Source organism: Leuciscus leuciscus (assembly GCF_965113295.1).
Source record: "Leuciscus leuciscus genome assembly, chromosome: 17".
NCBI classification, from domain to species: Eukaryota; Metazoa; Chordata; class Actinopteri; order Cypriniformes; family Leuciscidae; genus Leuciscus; species Leuciscus leuciscus.
Window position 1 is genome coordinate 13096920 of NC_138741.1, and position 22683 is coordinate 13119602.

Below are 22683 nucleotides of genomic sequence, written 5' to 3' on the forward strand. Positions count from 1 at the left end.
ACCCCTGACTTAATAAAATTAATAGTGTTGACCCTTTTTGACTTTTCTGGCACACATCCTTTGATTCGTCAGGACCCTGATGTCATTAACACCCCTCTTCCAGTGGAGTACGGTCCTGCTGTCGAAGAAGGCGGCACTGTGATCCATCCTGAAGGATCAGGCAGTATGACCCCTCTTCTAGTGGCCCACTCTATGTGTCAGGATGCTTCCCCTCGACCGGGCATCACCGGTGCAGCCCCACAGGCTCTCAAACCCTGTTTGCAGCTACAAAGACCGCTCCATTTTGCACAGGAGGTGGGCACGTACCGAGAAACATTGGAGCCGTGTTGGGCTGAGCCTGTTCCTGCTTCTGGAGTCTGTCCAGGACAGTGGCTTCAAGTCCCAGATCACCAGCCATGCTCCAGGAGCAGTTCGTCGTCAGGCAGCCAGAAGCTAAAGAACAAGACTAAAAACCTTTGGAACCCCACCTACGGTTCTTGGGTCCTGGAGAGCTTTGGAAGAGGGAAGACGGCCCTGTGCCATACCCAGTCCATGCCTCTGTCTTGCAACCCCACATCCACGTCTGCCCCGTCCTCTACCTCAGAGCGCACGGACCCCGGAGTAGTGGTTAACGCAAATGTCTCAACGTCTCCACCTCCATCTGCCGTATCCTCCCAGACCACATCCAGTCCCACAGGGCCTCCCTCTCGGAAGGGTCCAACAGGGGCTACGGGTGGCTCGCTCACTGCTGTTATGGACTTGGCGAAACTCCAGAGCTTCCCATGTGGCAATGTAAACTATGCGTATGATGAGCAGAGCTACGAGACTGAGAGTTTGCCTGTAGTTGTGCCCAAATCTGTGGAACCCAGCACCAGCTCTGGAGCAACGTCTTCACTTGCTGCCCCTGGCCTGGCCACGACCCCTACCCACAAACCTCAGGTGAAGCGCCATGCTAGCTACGGACACGAGGATGTAAGGAGTTATTCCCAGTCTGAAAAGCCAACGAGAGACAGGGATTCTGGCTTTTCCTTGTCTGAAGACCTCAGTGTCACCGCGGTTTAGCACTGAAGAACAATTCAACTGAGAAAACACCTTTTTTTTCTTTTCTTTTTTGCATTTTAATGTGATAATGGTAGTGGATTAGCTAGAGGCAGGTTAAGGCTGGAATACACTGCACTGGAATACACAGTGTAAGCGATGTATGAATCACCGCTCGTATAGAAGTCTCTTTCAAACCAAGCATTTTTCTTTTGGTCTAAGCAGCAAATCTGTGTGATCAGCTTGAATATGTTGTCAAATCTGCGTGGGGAAATCTTTCAGCCGAACGCAAAATTCGCCGTTGCTTGGATTCCTGTCGTAATGAGTGGATTTCGCCAACTATGTGGCCGCACCTTGAGGACCAGACTTTCAAGTCATTCCGAACACAACGAACTCATACAGAAACATGCTCCTGCTTGCTAGGAAACGCATGACCACAATGTCCTAAAAACAATGAGCTCAAAATATAAAACGTGTTTGATATCCTCAAACTGGATAGAATTAAATGCTGCAACCCAATTCACCTACATAAACTAAAGTATTTACTGTATTTACCACTGAAAGAAAAAGTACATGCATTTGAGTGTGTAGCAGAATAGTAAGCTAGCTTTGGGACATAAGATGTGTTCACACCATGTCGTAATTACCGTAATTGAGATATCAAATTGTAAAGAGCATTCATGTCCTTGTAGAGCTGGTAATTACAACTTGTATGCTGGGAATTTTCTGAGAGCTTCTGCTTGTACCACATGACCTCTGCAGATTCATTTAGGCATTGATTGCATTAAAACAAACACATTATTCCCAGTCCGAGGACATGAACAGCTTCAAGTAGAACATCATGTGTTGTCATCTCGAAATTACTGTAATTGCAACATGGCATGGCAGCTACAATTCGTTGTGTCTTTAACGAACCGCTCTGTCGCTTAGGTACGTGCATCCTGTCACAGTTTAAACCCTGCCCTGTCAATCACCTTGTCACAGGTAAAATCCTCCACATTCAATTTAATGTCCTACCGATCCTATTGATCTGCAGTCATGGGTATTTCATGAGGAGAACTCTCCTTATGTGTTTGCATGATGCGTTTAAAAATTAATGACCAAACATATCTTTATAAAATGTTACACTGTTGCTGCAGATTAAATATAATGTGGATAACACTGAATATATATTTTTGTTGTCAGGTTAGATACTGATTATTAATCACTCAAGCCCCTTAACCGTAGGTCTTGCACATCTGCCATGTTTGTAACCAATTTACTCAAAATGAAATAATTCAATAAATAATGAATTTAATAAAACAGCGCTCGCCCGCTCTTTCAGCGGCGTTGGTTCCGGAAGTATTTTTACCATTTATTTCTCCCATAGGGATTTCAAAAAAGTCTTTGGAAAGTGTTATAAGCCATGAACCAAGTCTACCAGCTACGAGGTGAATCATAACATTACAAACTTTGATTTGAAGCAAAAACGTAATTGAAAATCGGGCAAAAATGCAAAGGTACAAGACTGTGTACTTAACGGCTTTAGTAAGGGAAAGAACCACAGCCTCATTATATATATATAAAGTTTATAGAAAATATGCATATATATCAAAATATTTAAATATTTTGAGTATAGGGAAATCTAAATAGATCTTTTGGCGTTTTTTTGCTTGTTTTGATTCTCTGATTGGTGGGATTTTCTGTAGCGCTTTTATTTTACAGTCCTGTTCCACATACCATGTTCTTATTATCGCAAATTACAATAACTAGGTTACAACTAGGTACTAACCCTGAACCTTCTCCTAAACCTAACCTTAACCCAGTTACATTATATTACCAGTACTTTCTTGGGTAACTACATTCTAAGCAAACTGTAAGTTCACGTAAAATAGTGTAACCGAATTTTCTGTACAGCATTATGGGTAATGTAGTTTTCACCACAAATTCCGCTATTAAACACGATTATTTTAAAACCAAGTTAAAATAATGGTGGCTGACGGCTTCAACAGAAGCAAATGCTATCGATTTACAACTTCTTACTGTAGCTCACAGTAAGGCTGTCTTTAAAGGCTTATAAGTTGTCATTTAAAATCAATTTCCCTATGGGGAAAATGAATGGAGTTTTTACTTCTGGAACCACACAGTTGCACTCTATGGTTTGTGGTCAATATTAGCCTGATCTGAGTGTGCACAGATCTGGAAATTCATCCAGGTATCTTTGGAATACTTATTTCAACATACTACGATTTGGGACACACTAATTCTAATTTTGAATTGTATTTAGGACGGATAGTATCCGAATTGGGACGCAGCAATAGTCTGAAGCTAAATATAGTCAGTATCCATTATACACATTATACACAGATTTTTCTGTGAAATATGTCATCTCAAATCTGCAGACTGGCTCTGGATTTTGGCTACTAGCGTTGACTTGTCCAGACAGTAAACCGATGCTAAAAAGCGAAATTTGTGTAGTGTATTCCAGCCTTTAGTTACTGCCAGTAGATAAATGTTTGTGCGCAAGACTACATTATTGTAGCGTGGTGCCAAAAACACTAAGGACATGAGGAGTCGTAACCAATTTGTCATTAAGAGGTGGCTCTCCTACAAATGGCTGATGGTTTCTATGGAAACTTCCACTTGGCTAATAGCAGCCCTTTTACACTGGATTCTCATCTTCTGTCAAAACTGTGAAAACACATGATGTTCACGTGAAATTAACTGATTAGTCATAATTAGCAATGCATATATATGGAGGTTTAGATGTCCTAGATGAATTCACATTTTTAGCTGGTTTTAGTTGTGTAATATAGGAAGAACCAAAGCATGTTCAGACCTCACACAAACAGAATACTTTATGCCACATAACGATCAGTCACACAGTCTAGTAAAATTAAATTGGTTCGTTAAAATAAATTGTTTGAATGATTTTAAAACTTTAAAATAAACAAAAAAAGAGCTTTGTCTTAAAGGTATAGTTCACCCAAAAATGAAAATTCTGTCATTATTTACTCACCTTCTAGTTGTTCTAAACTTGTATGACTTTTTTCTCTTCAATATTTCAGGATATCTTAAGATATCTCAGGCTGCGTCTGGAATCGTGGCCTGTCTGAATAGGTACTATGTTTGAATTTGAATTTACTTTGCGACTGCTAAAAAAAATTGCTCTATATATAGTAGTATGAATATGGGTGGTATGAATGAAATTATGACATACTACATCCGCCATGTTGTTACTGTCATGTGACCTACCAGCGTTAGTTGCGTCGCTTCACTTCTATTCACAAACCCTCTGGTCTCATGTGATAGTAAAGTGTTATAAATTGGGAAAAAAGTTGCTGTCTTAAATTAAGTACAATCAATTTGGATGTTTAAGTAATTTCAACTTAAATTACATTAAACTGACTTAAAAATTAGTTGAAACTTGTAGAACTTAAAAAAAATAGAAAATTGCTTAACTTATTTTGATGAGTTAAAGCAATGTAAAAACATATGTTATCATAACTTATTGATCATATAATTTTTTATAGTGTATGCGCACTTCAGTATATCACTTCAGACTTTTCGCCTACTGTTTTTCGAATACTATTTGGACATACTACTGTACTAATACGGTAAATTTGTCATCTTTCTCTCTATTGACTAAAATTATTTTGTTATTGAAGCAAATGAGAATGCAAAAATCATATTGCCTCGCCACTTTTGAAATGTACCCAACTATGGCGAAGTTTGCTTCTGAGAGCCTCTGAAATGTTAAAAGGGTCAATTAAATAAGGGCATCTTTTTTGGTGTTCGTAAGTCAGTCATACGCATTTGGAATGACATGAAGGTGAATAATAATTGTAATCTTTTGGGGTGAGCTGTCCCATTAAAACTTTTTAAGGACTATCACCAGTAACTCAGAGGTATACTTTAAAAATGTGACCATGTGTTGCATTAGTAATAAAGAAATGCTGACAGACCTTTATCTTTAATCTCAGATCAGGTGGACTTTACAGGGTTTTTTGACTGGAAAGTAGCATTATGGACCATTATTTAGACTAGATTTTTTTTGTGTCTGCTGTTAGTTTTGAAAAACCAACACGTTTGCAAACAGTATGTTGCCTTTTTATTGAGGGTGTGTTTTGTGTGTGAAACACTGAGATAACTGAGATTTTTACAAAGGTGTTGCACCTGAATGTGTTAGAAGTAAATGAGGCATGTGACGCGGGGGCGATTGCTGTGGTGATTGTATTGATTTCCATGTCAATGCACTCAAGGAAGCTGTTAAAAGACAACCACTTTTGCAATCTATTTTCTTAGTACTTTTCCCTCAAAAATAATAAGTAATAGAAGTGCTTTTTATTTCCAAATGTCCTTATACTAGATGTTAAGCTAGCCTGAGTTAACTGTGACTTTGTATACATGCAGACAAATGACAACAAACACAATCACAAACCACATAACACCTCAGTGTGCATAATGTGATGCATGAGAAGTTTGATTTTTGGGATTATTCTTAGGTCTTATTCCTAATTATTCTCAAATGTTTTATTAAATATTGTAGTTTGTAGGTGATTAATGTTTTAATGTGAAAAGATTTATTTGTTTGTGTGTACCTTTTTTTATTTTTTTTTGTCAGGGACTGCTGAGAGGATCCTTATGCAAAGAGATGAGACTAAAGTGTATTAGCACAATCTTACATTTATTTTTGTCTTATTTAACCATTTAAAAGTTTCATAATTTGACTGCAATTTAAGGATCTTAAAGTTCTTATTCTTTAGTAGGATTATAATGGGATAGAAGGGTAGAAAAAGTTATACATTAGACAGGAAAATGAGTGCTGTATTCTTGAATTAATATTCATTTCACACTAAACTAACCCTTATATTATGTAGCTGTAATATTTAATCTCAGTTTTATTGGTGTATTTTTATTATTATTATTATTTTTGTTGGATTATGTTGAGGTTATCACTGCCAATCTTCTGCATTTGTCTTTGCAGTGGCTCATTTCTAACTAGCCAGATTAGAAATGTACCATCATATGAAGTGAATTTTAACGTACATGTACTACCTGTATTATTATTTTATTTTATTTTCAAATATGGATGTTGCTGCATAATAGCAAACTTTAAATAAATTGTTTTTGTCTATAATCCTGATATGAAGGACCATACTTAAATGAATTTCGGAAATACAGAATGATTTTTGAGCAGATGTTTTATTTGTCATAAACATACTGCACAGGGAACACTGTAATGAAACTCACCTGCCCCCCTAAAAAAAAATAGTGTCACAACGTTAAGTTTGTCTGATAATGAAACACTTTCAGTGGTGTGCAGGTATAGAAAATCACAACCCAGGTCCTTATACATAAAACCAATACTATATATCCATGCAATCATCCAAATAATCTATTACACCACCCTTGATTGATCACTGAAGTCAAAGCGATTAATATCATCATATTGTACTATAAATGCACTAGTGTTGTGCATTATTCACATTGTATCACTGTATGCGTTCCACGTATCTGTAAACTATTGCGTTCCACTAATCTGTTCTACTGTACATGTTAGCTTGATGGTACTTTAAGAAAACAGTCAGTTGTGCAACGTCAATTGTTTGACTAGTGTTTGTTGGGCCTAGACATGGAACAATGTTGCTAACAGCTAACCTTATATGATGTGTGAAGAAATGATTGATTTTGATAGATTCCAGCATGCAAACTACCAGCAAAAAATGTACTGAATTTGTCCCGTATGATTGAAAGGTTTATGCTTAAGTGTTCGAAGTTAGTTTTGTAGACAAATATATATTGTATCTGTTCATGTGATTTTTTTTTCTTCTTTCTTTTTTTACAAACTACATTTGTAATTAAAATGTTATTTGTTTTGAACTCTTTTTTTTTTTTTTTTTTTTTTACATTGGGGAAGAGTAATTGTGTGATGCGCAATGACAACAAACAATTGGGTTTTTTAAACCATGATCATGGCGAAATGCTTTTTACAGCTTAATACTGTAAAGTAATGGACTTGCTCACTGGTAGTCTCCCCATAATGCACTGCAGAAGGTTTATAAGTGTCTATCAGCATGCCGTAGCTGTCACTCGGACAGTAAGTGAAAAGTTCCCAGTAAGAAGGTCATTCCCTGGCTAATAAGGAAAGGGTTTGCTGCAGGTTGTCAAGGCCCCATAAGTATCCGTCTTCTCGGTTGCCTTCCTCCCAGGGTCTGTAGTGATCCAGGTTCTGTTCCTCTGGGAGAGGGGTGGTTTTACCAAAATCAATGAGCCAGACCTCAGCTCTCTCTTTGTGATCATGAATGAAGAGAAGCGAACTGCCAATGACCTGAAAGACATCCAACATTGACTATATTTACATGTGCACCAATAAATCGATTTTTTTTTAATTTTTTTTTTTACAATAATCAAAGTAAGGACTTGATCATAGTAAGATGTTTACATGACACAAGCAAAACTCTTCACTCCCGTTTACAAGAAATTTTCATTATTCTGATTATTGGTTATAAGTGTGGTTATTTTTACTGCCATTCTTCACATACCTCAAAGCACAGAACAAATGATGAACTCACATACAGTAGGTGTGTTACTGGCCACTGTTTTAATCCATTTATGTCAAACGCAAAACACATTTCTATGGACGTATTGGATATTGTTCGGTGTCGTGATGAACATCGTAATAACTGGGGTTACATACGCTGCTAGCGTTTGTGGATTAAGATAAGGAGCAGAGGTTGCGCAGTTGTGTTGACAGAATTCAGCGATTTGGAGTGGGGGGAAAAACGTCAGAAAAATGTCAGAGTGTTGAGAACGACACACGTCATCCGTGTACGTCCGAGCACACGTGCACTTTGTAATAATGCAATTAAAGTGTTTGCATGCCTGTTTATCGCAGTTAAACTCGTCATACGCCACAAAGTTTACATTTACATTGATGCATTTGGCAGACGCTTTTATCCAAAGCAACTTACATTGCATTTCAAGGTGCACATTTACATTCTTATCAATTCTTGCTTTCCCTGGGAATCAAACCCATGACCTTGGTGTTGCAAATGCCAACGCTCTACTGTTTGAGCTACAGGAAAGTTTAATACAAGTATGGCTACTAACTATGATTATGAGCTTAATCGCATTAGTTTGATTGAAGTATTGCATTTACACAAGGTAAAGTTTTAATCAAAATATTGCCAAAATCTCATTCTAATCGCATTATGAGGATGCATGTACATTTTAGTAATTATTTTGTAATTGTTTGAGTAATTGTTGAGGAGGGCCAAATCATATGTAAAAAAGAGATTTACACTACCATTTAAAAGTTTGGGGTCAGTAAGATTTTTTTTTTAACATTTTTGAAAGAAGTCTCTTATACTGATAAAAATAAAGCTAGATTTATTTGATTTTTTTTTTTGTGGTAGCCATCTTACTAACCCCAAACTTTTGTAGTGTATACAATATTGCAGTACAATATAGTACAACGTTAAATAAAAATATGGTGCATAATAAATAAAATAATCATATATATTCTTGGACATTTATAGTTAAATATTAATTAGAAAATTTCTCCAAAAATCTCATGTTAATGAATGAATTAGATATTAGTCGGAAGTGTACATATAGTGCTTAAATAAACTATTAAAAATAACAATTTTTTTTTTTTTTTTACATTAATCAGTAAATATTTACATCGCACAACTTAAAAAAAATTAGGTAAACCTCAACATTACAGAACAAAAAAAAAATTGTATTTTACCTCATGTTTCTTGAAGAACTCGGAGGCTTTCAGTGCCTGTTTAATATCTTCAAGCCTTGTAATATAGGAGTTCTATTAAGAAAGTGAAGGAGAAGAGCACATCAATAATCAATAATTCAACTGGAATTATCCTAGAAGTGATTTTTTTTTTTCAGTATTCACTGGAGAGAGGCTCCAATTACACAAGGACACCTTGTAAGTGCAGTTAATTTGTTTTCTGTTGAGACATAATATCTTCCTGTGCTATTATAAAATATTATTTAAACATAATTGTTTTAAACCTTCCAGCTATATCTGCTAGTTCTAACACAGTTCTAGTTCTAGTGTAAAACACTTAATACATTTAAATGACATTATCACCAACTTCCCTTGTTCCTTTAAAAGGACAGTTAACCCAAATTAAAATTTGCTGTTAATTTACTCACCCTCAGGCCATTCAAAATGTAGGTGATTTTTTTTTTTTTTTTTTTTTTTGTTGAACAGTAAAGAAGATTTTTAGCTGAAACTGTGGTTAGCTGAAATCATATAATGCAAGTCTGTGACGACTGTCACTTTGAGAGTCAAAAAAACAAATACAGGCAAAATAAAATTAATACCTGTGGCTCCTGATGATACAGTGAGGTCTTATTAAGCGAAACGATCGGTCTGTGCAAGAAACTGAACATTATTACCTGTAATCCACAGCGTCCTGAGTGCATTCATCACAGTCTGAAGCGAAAGCGTCCTGTCACATAATGACCAATACAAATCATCAAGGACCACGAGTTCAGCTAAAAATCTTCTTTACTGTAAAATTCACCTACATCTTGGATGGCCTGAGGGTGAGCAAATCTTTGGGTGAACTATCCCTTTAATGCACCTTACCCTTCTTTTGACGTGACATGTAGAGCCCAAACTGAACAGATGAGCTTTTTATGATTCTGTTTGAACTGTCTTGTTGGAGCATCACTGAGAGTAAACAATAACTGGCCTTTTTACATCAGACATGTATATCCTGGATACAAAGTACTAAGAGCATTGTTCCACGGAAATGTAGGTGTGTGTGCATTATGTCAGAACAGGTTGATCCAGTACTCAAGAACTCACGCACAATTATGTTTTTATTGCCCTCGACGAAATCCTTAAAGACCTGAATGACGTCTTCCTTTGACCGGGTCTTTTTAAAGTCTGTTTTGCAGGTTTCTCCTCTCTGAAATAAGAAAATAATGTATTGTATTGAATGTAAAAACAACAAAGTCAGATAAAGAGTTTTTACAAATCAGCAGATTGAGGACAATATCTGAAATTTGATGGATTTCAGTGAGGTGGCGCTTAAAGACATTTTCGGTGCAGGTTTGAAAGGGCCCGCATGTTCCAAGTTACCAGGTGGAAAGATTTATTTTTCTCTGATCCAATTCATTGCTCATGCTTTGTTACTAAGCAGATCCTCGTTTACCGTGGGGATTGCGGATGAGACATCCCCTTAGTACCGAAGTTTCCATCATGCCAAAGCCATGTTACGTTATGTCTTCCACGTCAAAATCACCTCATGATCATGACCACCAAACCAGAGTCTTATGTCAAGACCGTCATGTTAGAGTCAAGTCATGTCATGAATGCCAATTCAGAGCCTCTTCATGAAATGGCTTCCACGGCAGAGTCAAGTCACGTCATGGTTGACACTACTTCTAGTGATAGCCACTGCTATTCTGTGTGTGGGCCACATACACCTCTTCAGAAGGGGCAGCTACAGCTATAGATCCTCTCGAGGTGGGGACTACAACACCTACAGAGAATGCAGCAGCTGTCATAGACCATACTGAACCTTCCGAGAACCATGTCACAGTCAAGGAGACATCCATAAAAGGTTTATGGATCGAGTCACAACCATTGACCAAGTCCATGAACTTTCCTTGCCCCAAATTACAACCAGAGAGACCATTCAGGAACCATGTCTGTCTCAAATCACGGTCACAGAGACCATTCATGAACCATATTTGCTTTAATCATGTCAACGGAGGCTATTGATGAACTGTCCATGATTCATGTCACATTCAATGAGGTCGTCCATGCAAACTGTGTCACATCCGAGGAGTCAGTACATGCCGGCTATGTCATAGTCATGAATGATGTTCATGTTTCTGATCCACCATGGCCTCCTGTTTCTGCTCCACGATCCAGGCCTGCCCATGCTCTACAGTCATGGTATTTCATTGTTGCAGGACTTAAGCCATAAATCAAGCCATGAATTATGCCTCGTAACAGACCACTTCATGGTCCTGGCCCGCCTTCCCTCCCCCTTGTACGCCTCCGCTCCACCATCCTCTGGGAATAATTTTTTTTTTTAAATGTTCTTGTGGTTTGGGTGTCTAGAGACATGAAATATGTAAGGCTGGTGTTTGGTTGGGCTCTTGTTTTCATGTTTTTTTGCTTTATATTTCATGTCGTTATGTTTTCCATGTCATGTGATTTTCCAGGTGCTTCTTCAAGTGTTATGCTGTAACCTGCTGTCCTGAGTTTCACGTCCACGCCACACCATACCAAGTGAAGTTCATGTTTAAGTTATGTTCATTTTTTTAAGTCATCGTTTTATTTTTGTACACTTTTGGAATAAACTGAAATTGGGTTCAGAACTCCAACTTCAGTGGATCCGTTACAAATATAGGCTACAGTAATTTATTTATTTTTTTATGAATTTATTTAAAGGGATAGTTCACTTTGAAATTAATTTTTGGTATGTTTTAGCTTACCTCAAGGGCATCCAATATGTAGGTGTCTTTTTTTCCGCAGTAGTTTCAATTTTGATATTTTTAGGTCAAACCGTTCTTGTCTGTCAGTCATATAATGCAGGTCTATGGTCATTATCTCAAAGAGCATGCACAGAGTCCAAATTAAAACAATTCCCCGTCGTCCAAATTAAACAATTCCCCATCGTAAGTACACATTGATGGCCTAAGACACGAAACGAGCGGTTTGTGTGAGAAAACGAACAGTATTTATATCGTTTTTACCACTTATACACAGCCATGTCCGAGTGATCTTATCTGACGTGTGCGCAGACTGGTGCATAGATATACACACTAGATGTCGCCTTGTCTACGGCAGTTCATTGGAACGAATGTCTTTAAGGCGACATCTAGTGTATATATCTATGCACCAGTCTGCGTACACGTCAGATCAGATCACTTCGACATGGCTGCGTATAAGAGGTAAAAACGATATAAATACTGTTCGTTTTCTCACACAAACCGCTCGTTTCGTGTCTTAGGCCATCAATGTGTACTTACGATGGGGAATTGTTTAATTTGGACGACGGGGAATTGTTTTAATTTGGACTCTGTGCTTGTGTTTTGAGACAGTGACCATCGACCTGCATTATATGACTGACAGACAAGAACGGTTTGACCTAAAAATAGAAAAATTGAAACTACTGCGGAAAAAAAGACACCTACATCTTGGATGCCCTTGAGGTAAGCTAAAACATACCAAAAATTAATTTCAAAGTGAACTATCCCTTTAAAATAACAATCTAGCCTGACACAAGTTTCAATGTCTTGGTTTTCAACTGAACTCAAATTCTGAACTCAAATTTGCTGTGATTTGAAGGCACTTTGACTACCTTGATACCCTCAATGCGGAAGCCCAGAGTGTTAGTAGAGCTGAGACTTTCTCTCCACTGCATGTAGCGTGGTTTGGTTACTGCCTGCTGCTGCTTCTCCTCCGCTGTTGGAGCCTCACTGTCCACCTCCATCATCTTATTATACAGGTCCTCACGCAGCTTTGGCTTCACCCTTGCCCGCACCAGCTCCTCCTCTAGATATGTCCTGAAAGAAAGAAAGTTAGAATTGGATATTTAACTGCCTGAAAATGTACTGGAAATGGTGGAACCTGATGGAAATGTCTATTAATCATGGCTGAAATGTTGATTCAGTCATGAGCATTTTTTATTTTATTTTATTTATTTTATTTTATTTTGTGCATGTGCATTTTGTTTTTATTGCAAGCTTGAACTTTACTTGACTTCCTGTGTGAGAAGAGGAAGTCACCAAGGGACTCCTTGCACAAAATGTCTCTCAGTGTGTAAAAACTGTGCGTGAAATGCATGTGAGAAGGAAGCCCTCAGGGACGCCCTGTCTGCCTTGCTAAGCATGCATGTAAGTTTTGACTGCATGTGCACAGGAAGTGGTTATTATTGTGCGTGGTGAGAGGGCCTCTCTCTTCATGAGCCCCACCCATTGCCCTGACAGGATGCAGGCCAACAACCAGAACAGGTGTTTTAGCAGACAGAGTAAACTCATCATGCACAATATGTTAGCATGACTATGAAAAGGAGAGAATTAAACATTAGCAAAGTAAGTAATATTTGCTGTGTTATATTTGTAATATTGTATGTTATTTAATATTGAATTATAACATAACATTATATAGCAATATAATTAATAGTATAAATTAAAATATTTGCACTACTCTTTCTATTTCAAATGATTCAAAAGATTCTTTCTGTTTATCAAAAAAAAAAACATTAGAAAAAAATTAGACAACATTGATAATACAAAATGTTTCATGAGCACCAAATCAGCATGACAAAATTATTTCTGAAGGATTATGTAACAATGAAGACTGGAGTAATGGCTGCAGAAAATGTAGCTTTGCCATCACAGCAAAAAAAAAAAAAAATATATATATATATATATATATATATATATAAATGAGGAGCTCTTTTCCAAAACGCTATAAATCCATTTAAATAGTTTTCAGGAAAATATTTTTTTTTTACCTAGACCCACACATTTTGTGAATATTCAATTTATCCTTTTAAAATGTTTTTTTGGCTCAGTCTGAACATGTTGAACAATGATTATTAAATCAAACAACAAAATTGTTGATGATAAATTCAAAGTTTTTTTTTTTTTTTTTATATAAATCCATCCATTTTTTTCCAAAACGCTATAAATCCATCAACTTTTTCCCCAAAATTATGGTTTGTCTTAAAAATAAAATAAAATAAAAATACATCGGCATTCAGTAAAGTGTCGAACCCGTAAAAAGTCGAACCATAGTCCACTTTGCATAGAACAAATCACGACATGACCTTGTGTATGTGAGTGAGTGGCGTTCACACCAAACGCGAATAGAGCGTCTGGCGCAAGTGATTTTCATGTTACGTCAATGTAAAGACGCGCTTACGCGCATCTGGAGGTCCTGCGGCGCGAATGAGACGTTTAGCGCGGTGCGGACGCGCGAATGAGGCGAATTGAGCGTCTGCCGCGATACGCGCAAGTGATTTGAGGGTGAGAGAGCGAGAGAGAGAGAGAGAGAATTCTGATTAGTCCAGAGGATATATCACGTTTAGGCTAAAAATAGGTTCGGCGCTTATCGCGGTTTGGAAAGAAACTGCATCTTGCAGTACATTTTAAACAAGGAAAGATAGCGATTTGGCATGAAACGTTGATGGACCAGTGAATAGGTTCAGTACACAGCAAAATGACACGACAAACAAATTTTTTTTTTTAAATGGCGTTTATCGCGTTTTGGAAAAGAGCTCTTCATATATATATATATATTAACTGACAGAGACTGACACGGAAGAGAAGAAATTGTTGAATAAAGTTGTTATTTTTGTTTTGTATTTGCGCACAATTATTCTCGTCGCTTCATAAAATTAAGGTTGAACCACTGTAGTCACATGGACTATTTTAACGATGTCTTTACTACCTTTCTGGGCATTGAAAGTGGTGATTACGTTGCAGTCTAAGTGGGGGTCAGAAAGCTCTCAGATTTCATCAAAAATCTCTTAATTTACGTTACAAAGATGACCGAAGGTCTTACGGATTTGGAATGACATGAGGGTGAGTAATTAATGACAGAATTTTCATATTTGGGTGAACTAACCCTTTAATTTGGCTTCTTTTTTTAACAATTTTACAATAATTATCTGAGTGTGTAAAAAAACTAAAACAAAAAAAAAACAGCATCTGTTATCTAATCACTGTACCTCACTCCCATCTTGCAGTCCATGACGTTCGGCAAATCAAAGTTGGCCAACAGGTCTTTCATTTTGAGAAAGAGCTCTCCGTCTCTCTCAACCACTCCATAATAGCTGGGCACGAAGGAATGTAAAGCATCCTCTTTCAGCCTCTCAAAACACAGCTTCTCATTCTCTGAGAACTTCTTCAGTATGGAGCCCTCATCCCCTGCTTTAAAGCTGCCTGGGCAGAAAAACAAACACAAAGGAAGACTGGAGTCACTGGAGCACATATAATCAACACTGAGCCGCTCAGCCAGTCTACCAGATCTTATTCAGAATATGTGCTTTCGTTACATGATGAGTGTGCACACATTCATAGCGTTAAAAAATGTTAATGTCGCATGTGTTTATTTTATTTTGATATCTGCAGCTTAAGGTGTGTAAATGAAAGTAAGATTATACGTAAAATGTGTATTCTTTGACATGAGAGTCAAGCGTCATCACACTGCTCATAACCACTTCCCTAAATATGGTATCAAATGACTGTACTTCCCCATAAAAGCCCTGTTTACAAAAAAACAGCCAGAAAACATGAGCTAAAATCAGTGGTGTTTTCACAAAGACAATCTGTCTGCAAATAAATTTGACTATGAGAATATCTTATTGTCCAGAAATAAATAAGAAAGAAGTTAAATGCTACAAAAAGCAAAGCTACACAAAATATGCTTTTTACACATGAAGTCAGATAATTACAATAATATACTAAAAAGCATATTCAAATCTGACTTGGTTTTGATAACATGTAAGTAAAAAGTAATAAATAATTAAATTACTGTTAGTAAATTGATAGTCCCAAGCATAAGGTAGTAAGGTACAATGCTGTTCCATATGCATTTAACCCGGAAACTGAGCAAACTGTGTAGATCTGGAACTGAAACATGAATTTACATCAGACAAAAATGTGCAGCATTTTTTGGGCATACCTTTATGGCCTGCTAACTGAACCCAGGACAGGCGTCTTCGTTGTGTGGCCACCAAAGGGCAATGGACAATAGTCTTCAGCTTCCACCAGGCATTGCTTTGCTGGAACACATTAAAACATAATCATCCATGACTATGATAGAAGTGCATTAAATATTTCAAACCCTCTGCTGAATTTATATAAAGCTCAACCCTTGGCCACCCAACAATAAATCTGAGATTGGATTCCAAAAAAGAAGAGTGACCAGTGACTGAAACCAACTGACAGTGTTTTTTTAAACACTGCACAATGTTCCTTAAGTGTGTAAGACTGACTCACACACACATGGTCTCATTTGGAGCTGTGAAGCTCAGTAATCCAGCACTGCAGCCCATAACATAGACATTTGTTTTGCTGCCCATTTCAAATGAGCATCCCGTAAACCATTTCTGTTCATTTGAGGAGTAACATTAAATGAAGCAAAGGCAAAGGTAGCTAAGACAGTGCAATGCAAATGTCAACGTGAAATGCGTTCACAATGCATATTACTTCTATAATGCGACATACTTCTGAGTGAACCAGGATATTTAGTGAGGAAAAATGTAGGATGGGAGATCGTTTTATCCATTTGATCCAATTTTATCCGTGTCCTTCCTTAAAGGAACACTCCACCGTTTTTTGAAATAGGGCTTATTCACCTTCTTTCCCACATTTAGATAGGTGGGCAAATGCATTTTTGTCTCAGTGCATGCATTGTTTTAGTTTGACAGGGTCGGCGTGAGCTTAGCTTAGCATAATGAATGGAATCCTTTGTTGCCAGCTAGCATGTCCTGAGTAAAAGTGATATAAAAAAAAAAAACCCTACCTAATTACTTCTTGTGGCCTGCGTATTCACAACAAGTACAAATAGCGATGCAGATTAACACTAGGCGATTTCCTAGGCAGATATTGACTTATATATTAAGGACTATATTAGGGGGAAGCACAGGCAAAGCACTGCTACTTGGGCGTGATATCTGTGCGCCCAAGTAGCCTGTGCTTCCCCCTAATATAGTCCCAAGTCAAAATCTGCATAGGAAATCGCCTAGTGTTAATCTGCATCGCTATTTGTACTTGTTGTGAATACGCAGGCCACAAGAAGTAATTAGGTGGGGTTTTTTAATTTTTTATATCACTTTTACTCAGGACATGCTAGCTGGCAACAAAGGATTCCATTCATTATGCTAAGCTAAGCTAGCGCCAACCCTGTCAAACTAAAACAATGCATGCACTGAGACAAAAAATGCATTTGCCCACCTATCTAAATGTAGGAAAGAAGGTGAATAAGCCCTATTTCAAAAAACGGTGGAGTGTTCCTTTAAATAATGTTGCTGGTCTTATTGTGAATTCTCCATTGCATGTTATTCCAGCAGAGCAAAGTGGGGTCAATTTTCATTTCATTGATTTTAAGTCATAGTGTAATGGTGGAGGTATGAAAATAGTGGAAATAAGAGTTTTTTCTTCACTGGAAGATTGATTTATGTTACTATTGATAAATAAATAAATGTTTAGAAAACCCATAGGGTGAATTTTAATTTCATAACACGTTACTATTTCTAATATATATATATCAGCATGAATTATCAGGTACTGTACCTTCCTGAGATAATCACCAATCACTGTCATTTTCTCAGTATTTTTGTGTCCCTTTGTAAATATATTTAAAAATAAAATAATGTGGGTTACAGGTGCACTTTGTGTGTTGGTCTAGTTACTGTGTCTAACATTTGTATGGCAGTAATGCCCTTTCATAATTTATTTTATTTTGTCACAAATACACAGACATTTTTCCCCCAAACTGTAAAAAATAAAAATAAAAAAAATAAAAAATTCCTTAGGCGATTATTTACTGCAGGTGTTGAAATAGTAAGGGTGTAGTGAAGTGAAGTGTTTGTTCTTCCACTTGACAAGGAAAGAAAAACGTTTCTTACTTTCTACCTCTGCCGTGGAAGCAGAAGCAGATGATTCAAGTTTGCCAACATGTTAAATTGTCCCTCAGGCACAAGAGCTGATCTGAAAACCTTCTTTACAATGCAGCAATTATTGAGCCTTTTAATTGGACGTAGTACATAAAACTGCTTTTGAAGGTTGGACAAGATCCAGACAGTACATCATATTTAAAGTCTGCGTACGGCCCTGTATAAATACAGAGAAAAGCCATAAACCAAAGGCAATGACCTGCACTTTGTGGAACTGTGCATACACACATTTGTAACACACCATAACTAAATATTGAACGGGACCGTCATGCAGACAATTCAAACATTATGGTGCCAACTCTCAAACAACTACCAATCATGATGTATAAAAGTGTGACATGTTTTTACAAAAACATAAAAAGCTTTACCTTTAGTAAACATTTGACATACTGAATAACATAAAACAGTCAACACTCTATTTTCCTTTTACAAGCAACTGACAATTTGATATTAATAAGGCATTTATGACTGTCTTGAAATTATATACAAATCAAAGTGAAAATATTACACTAAAATCTGAGTGTATCTTTAATATCTTTTGTTTGCTAGTTAGACATATAGACAATTTTCACAACTGTTCTTCCACTGTTAAAATGTGCTTCTTAACTACAGAAATTACATATAGTTACTGCAGAAAATATCTAATTTCCATTGTGAGTATTCAAGAGTTTATAAAACTGACCTAAAGTTGCTCTATATCAGACTGCGGATGGAAACTTGTTTGTGACATTGTGGCTTCTGCCTAAATGTCAAGCGGCAATGAGTTTGTTTTGATACAGGCTGATAAAAATGAAGCGTTTGCCACTTTGTGACACTGCATGTGCTTTCCTTCTCAGAATATTAGAGTCAGGAACAGGTCTGTGCAAACATAGGCTTTTTACAGTGGCTCTGCATGTGTCATTGAGCTTGAGCATCAACATTCAGTCAGTTCATTCAGTGCAAGATGTCTAACTTTCTGAAAAGGAAAGAGTAGATACTATGCAGACATGATGTCCAGATAGAGGCAAAGTGTTTAACGTGCAATGGCAGCGAAGGCCTTCTATGGTATTAAATGAACCTGAGGACCACAATACATAACACATCCATTCAAAATAATCCCAGACATGGCAGAAGTGAGAAACAAAACGTTAGGAGATGATCGCTTAGATTTATTTATCTAAGTTAAATGTATTATTTGTACATTTTTATTTGTGATTCTCTCATATTTTGGGAGATGCTTCTATCTGAAACCAGTTCAAAGTCCTTTTTATTAGGATGTTCTTTTGGGAATTGAAGCCATAATCTTTGGTTGGCACTGATAAAAATTATTTTGTGGTGTAGTAAATACTACAGAAAAAAACAATGTAATTTCTACATGAAAAAGTTAGTTCAGGCAAGAATAAAAAAAAACTAAGTACATTCTATGTTAGTACTCAATTCAAGCATGTAGAAATTAAAGTGTAAATATCAACGTTATAAATTGTTATAATTAATGAACTGTATTTACACTGTTTTATCTTTGCTTTTGTTGTTAGGATTAGTAACTTGCCATTTTGTGACATTTGGAGTTCATTTTCTACTCAAAATGACACATTCAAACACAAAAACGATCCATCAAATGTTACCGGCGTCATTGTGTATTGTCTACTAAGTACTGAGGTCTCTGCGTTTACATGTTGCGTAATTTCTGATAAGTAGATATGGTGTATTACACCATATCTCTTGTATTAATTACTTAGATGTTTCTAAGTAAAGCATAAAAGTGTGGTTTAATTCAATGTTATATTGTTTGAGTGAAATGTATTGCAAAGGAAACTTTTTTATAGTAGCCAAGTTAAAATTACTTATTTTCTTTGTTACTTTCACTTAACTTAGTTAAGTAGAGTTTACTTAATTCCATGTGAAATTTACTTTAAAAATATGCGTGCAAAAACTTGCCAAAGAAAATCAAGTACATTTTACTTATTGTTTTTTTCAGTGTAGTTGTTAGCCGAGTAACAGAAATAATATGGGCTAATTTATGTACTTTTTTCATCATCCAGTTGGATGCTGCACAATGGTGGTGGTTGAGGAGATTCCCCCTTCCATGTAAAGCGCTGTAAGTGCCGAGAAAAGCACTATATAAATGTAACAAATTATTATTATTATTTTCAAATTAGTATTTAGAAATCATCTACATTGCTTGTCCCATCCAGTAACAGGAATATTTTCTTAACAATTTGCAAAGGTCATCACTTTGAATTCACCCACTGTTACAGAAATTAACAACATGTGAGTAGGCATATGAAAAAAAGGGCCTTGGCACAGAGCGGTTAAGCCTGTTGAGCTTGTCATTTTAACGCTCGAAGTGCTGCCAGGTTATTAAAGCTGCACACCTGTGATATTTGCTCAACTCAATCTACATTGACGGCGCTCAATGCAAACAAAAACTAAACAATTCCAATTAAAACGCTGAACAGCCTACTTCGTAAACAATGAGGGAGAAACATATCAGTCTGCTGTGGATGGATGATGGATTTTTCTATTATATTTTTGCAAATATTTCATCAGAAAGAACATTCAAGAGCCACCTGATACAGATCCACATAGCCGCGAATGTCATGCGTTGTGTCACATATACAGTACTTTTGAACATGCTGAACAGACATGATTTCACAATCAGAAGCAAGTACAGACAAACAGACACCCACACAAACATACCACAATGATGAACCAGCATGAGCTCTACAGCTAAAGATCGAACACGCATTGTGTTAATGGTGGAAATATGCAGATTTCAATCAAAAGTATTCTAATGCCAGTTAGATGAAGATAACAGGTATCGAATCCCTCATTGGCAACTCAAGAACAGATAAAAAAGGATTTCATTACTTAACAACACAACAGTTCCTCATTACTAATAGTCTCATGTTCTCATGACATTCTTTGAGTAGTCTTCTTTTATTTAGTTTGAGAAGAGATGTATAAAAATAAAGTCCAAAATTGTATTCACCCCGAGTCTTTCTAAAAGTCTATATTTACCATATAACAAATGAATCACAATAAAAACTTAAGGTTATTTCTATTTATCTTATATAATAATCACCAACAATCACCACAAATGTGTGTTGCCCTAGAAGCGGTTTTGTGGGTTTCAAACTCCTATTTCAGTTAGCTCAAAGTCCTAGTTTTAGTTTGAAAAAATATTTTTAAATTAAAAATACATATAATTACCATATATATATGTGTGTGTGTGTGTATACTGTATATATATATATATATATATATATATATATATATATATATATATATATATATATATATATATATATATATAATTACAATAATAGTTTGCCAAGACAATGCTTACATTTTTGTTATTGGTTTGTTGCATTCATTATCTTGTGTTCTTTATTTATCAGATTTGAGTGTGAAAGCTTGCCCCTTGTAATCTGATAACATAAGGCTGTCACAAAAGATCAACAGCATCTGTCTAAAGAACTGTATTTCCCCCCTGGGCAATAATAGTGGAAATGTAGCTTACTGTGGCAAAAACTCCATTTCTATTAAAAAATACATTATTCTGATAAATATTCACAAGAGTAAAAAGTGTGACAACTATTAAACCTACTGTCAAATAACATTGCTACACTCTACACTCCTGAAGAACATTTCAGTGATCAGTTCTTAAAAAAAAAAAAAAAAAAAATCTTAATAAAAACCTTTTTTCCACTACAAAGAACCTCTTGTGCAATGGAAAGTTTCCATGTGTGTTAAAGGTTCTTTATGGAACCATAGGCTAGATGCCAATAAAGAAACTTTATTTTTGTTAGTGCCTCCGCACGTAAATCACTAGGGCTATAACCTACCTCTCCTGAGTCTAACGAGTCCCCCAAATGTTCCAGAGTCACGATGCCTTTGCTTTTGGTCTCGTTGTCGCTGAGGATGTCATCCTCCGATTCGTCGAACGCCGTTGAGGATCCGTTGGAAGAGATAGAGGAGTTGGAGAGTTTGCGGCGCAACCGTCCGTTCACCTCCTCCTCCAGATCCTCCTCGGTGATCTCCCGTGAGTCCCCATCAGACGTGATGGTCACCTGCGGCACCAGGCACCCTCTCCCCGGCTTACCGTCGCAGAGAAACCCTGCTTGCCCACTGTACTGTTCCGCCATCTGTGTTTGATCATCACAAATCTCTGTGGATGAAAAGTTTCGTGCGCGTCCTCCTCCTCCTCCTCTCCCTGATCCGTCGCAAACAGGAGACGAACGGGAGAACACCGCCTCTCTCAGCGACCTCCGCCTCTGCTTGGGCATCAAGGTGACAGGAGGGTTCAGGTTAACCCCCCTCTGTCCGAGGGGCCACACGCTGCTAGTGAATGGGGGCCTCAAAAAATAAATCTTGCGTATCGCCGCGGTAAATTTTCAGTCGGTTCAGTCCAGATAAGCTACTTTATTTCCAGTAAGTTATGTAACAAACGATCTCCATCCGGATAACTTTGTTTGGCTTTGTGGGAGTGTGTGAACGTGCATTCACAGCCACGGAGACCCTGTTAACAGCGCTCGAGCTCTGTGAACACACATCTTCCGCATTTGAGACGTTTCAGCGCTCTTCCTGACTTTTAATTTGTTCGGCTTTTGGTTTATAGCTCATTTCCTCATTCATTGTAGCATTCCATACTACTGTTTATTGTAATGTATCAGTCAAATCTATCACATGCAACTATGTTCAGATATCTAACAATATTATAAAGCATTGTTTTCCCCAATACAAATGATTTTGATTATTTCTCAGATTTATGTTAAATTATAATAAAAAATGTAAGGTATGCAAATGTCAAAACAGATAAATACTTTAAAGTCTTTAAAGATTAATAGCCTATTATAATAGGCCTATAATATTAATAGCATATTACTATAATATAAATATATTACTATATATTTTTTTCCTGTTCATACATAAAAAAGGTTTGTGGTTGTCAAAACTTTACAGGTGAAACTAGCATTTGGATGACTGTATATTTTAAAAATGCCTAACTGTATGTCGATGTATTATA

The 22683-nt window shown here is 36.8% G+C and overlaps 2 protein-coding genes and 1 long non-coding RNA gene across 4 annotated transcripts in view; 2 read left to right on the top strand and 1 right to left on the bottom strand.

Moving 5' to 3' along the window:
- The window catches only part of ltk (leukocyte receptor tyrosine kinase), a 54944-nt gene extending 48065 nt beyond the window's left edge, over positions 1 to 6879 (top strand). For both annotated transcript variants that reach the window (XM_082142909.1, XM_082142910.1), the window contains one exon: positions 73 to 6879. In XM_082142909.1, coding sequence (XP_081999035.1) covers positions 73 to 1041 — 969 coding nt within the window. In that variant the 3' untranslated portion in view covers positions 1042 to 6879. The remainder of the gene's footprint in view (positions 1 to 72) is intronic.
- itpka (inositol-trisphosphate 3-kinase A) lies at positions 6183 to 22234 on the bottom strand. The gene is made up of 7 exons (XM_082142916.1): positions 21503 to 22234; positions 15680 to 15779; positions 14724 to 14937; positions 12348 to 12552; positions 9840 to 9938; positions 8750 to 8821; positions 6183 to 7327 (listed from the first exon to the last, which is right to left on the bottom strand). Exons 1-7 carry the CDS (start codon positions 21941 to 21943, stop codon positions 7124 to 7126), a joined length of 1335 nt encoding a protein of 444 aa, XP_081999042.1. The 5' UTR covers positions 21944 to 22234; the 3' UTR covers positions 6183 to 7123.
- On the top strand, positions 7334 to 8397 carry LOC309479072. The gene is made up of 2 exons (XR_014199152.1): positions 7334 to 7869; positions 7963 to 8397. It is a non-coding gene; the product is annotated as an uncharacterized lncRNA (long non-coding RNA).
- Positions 22235 to 22683: the final 449 nt, after the last annotated feature.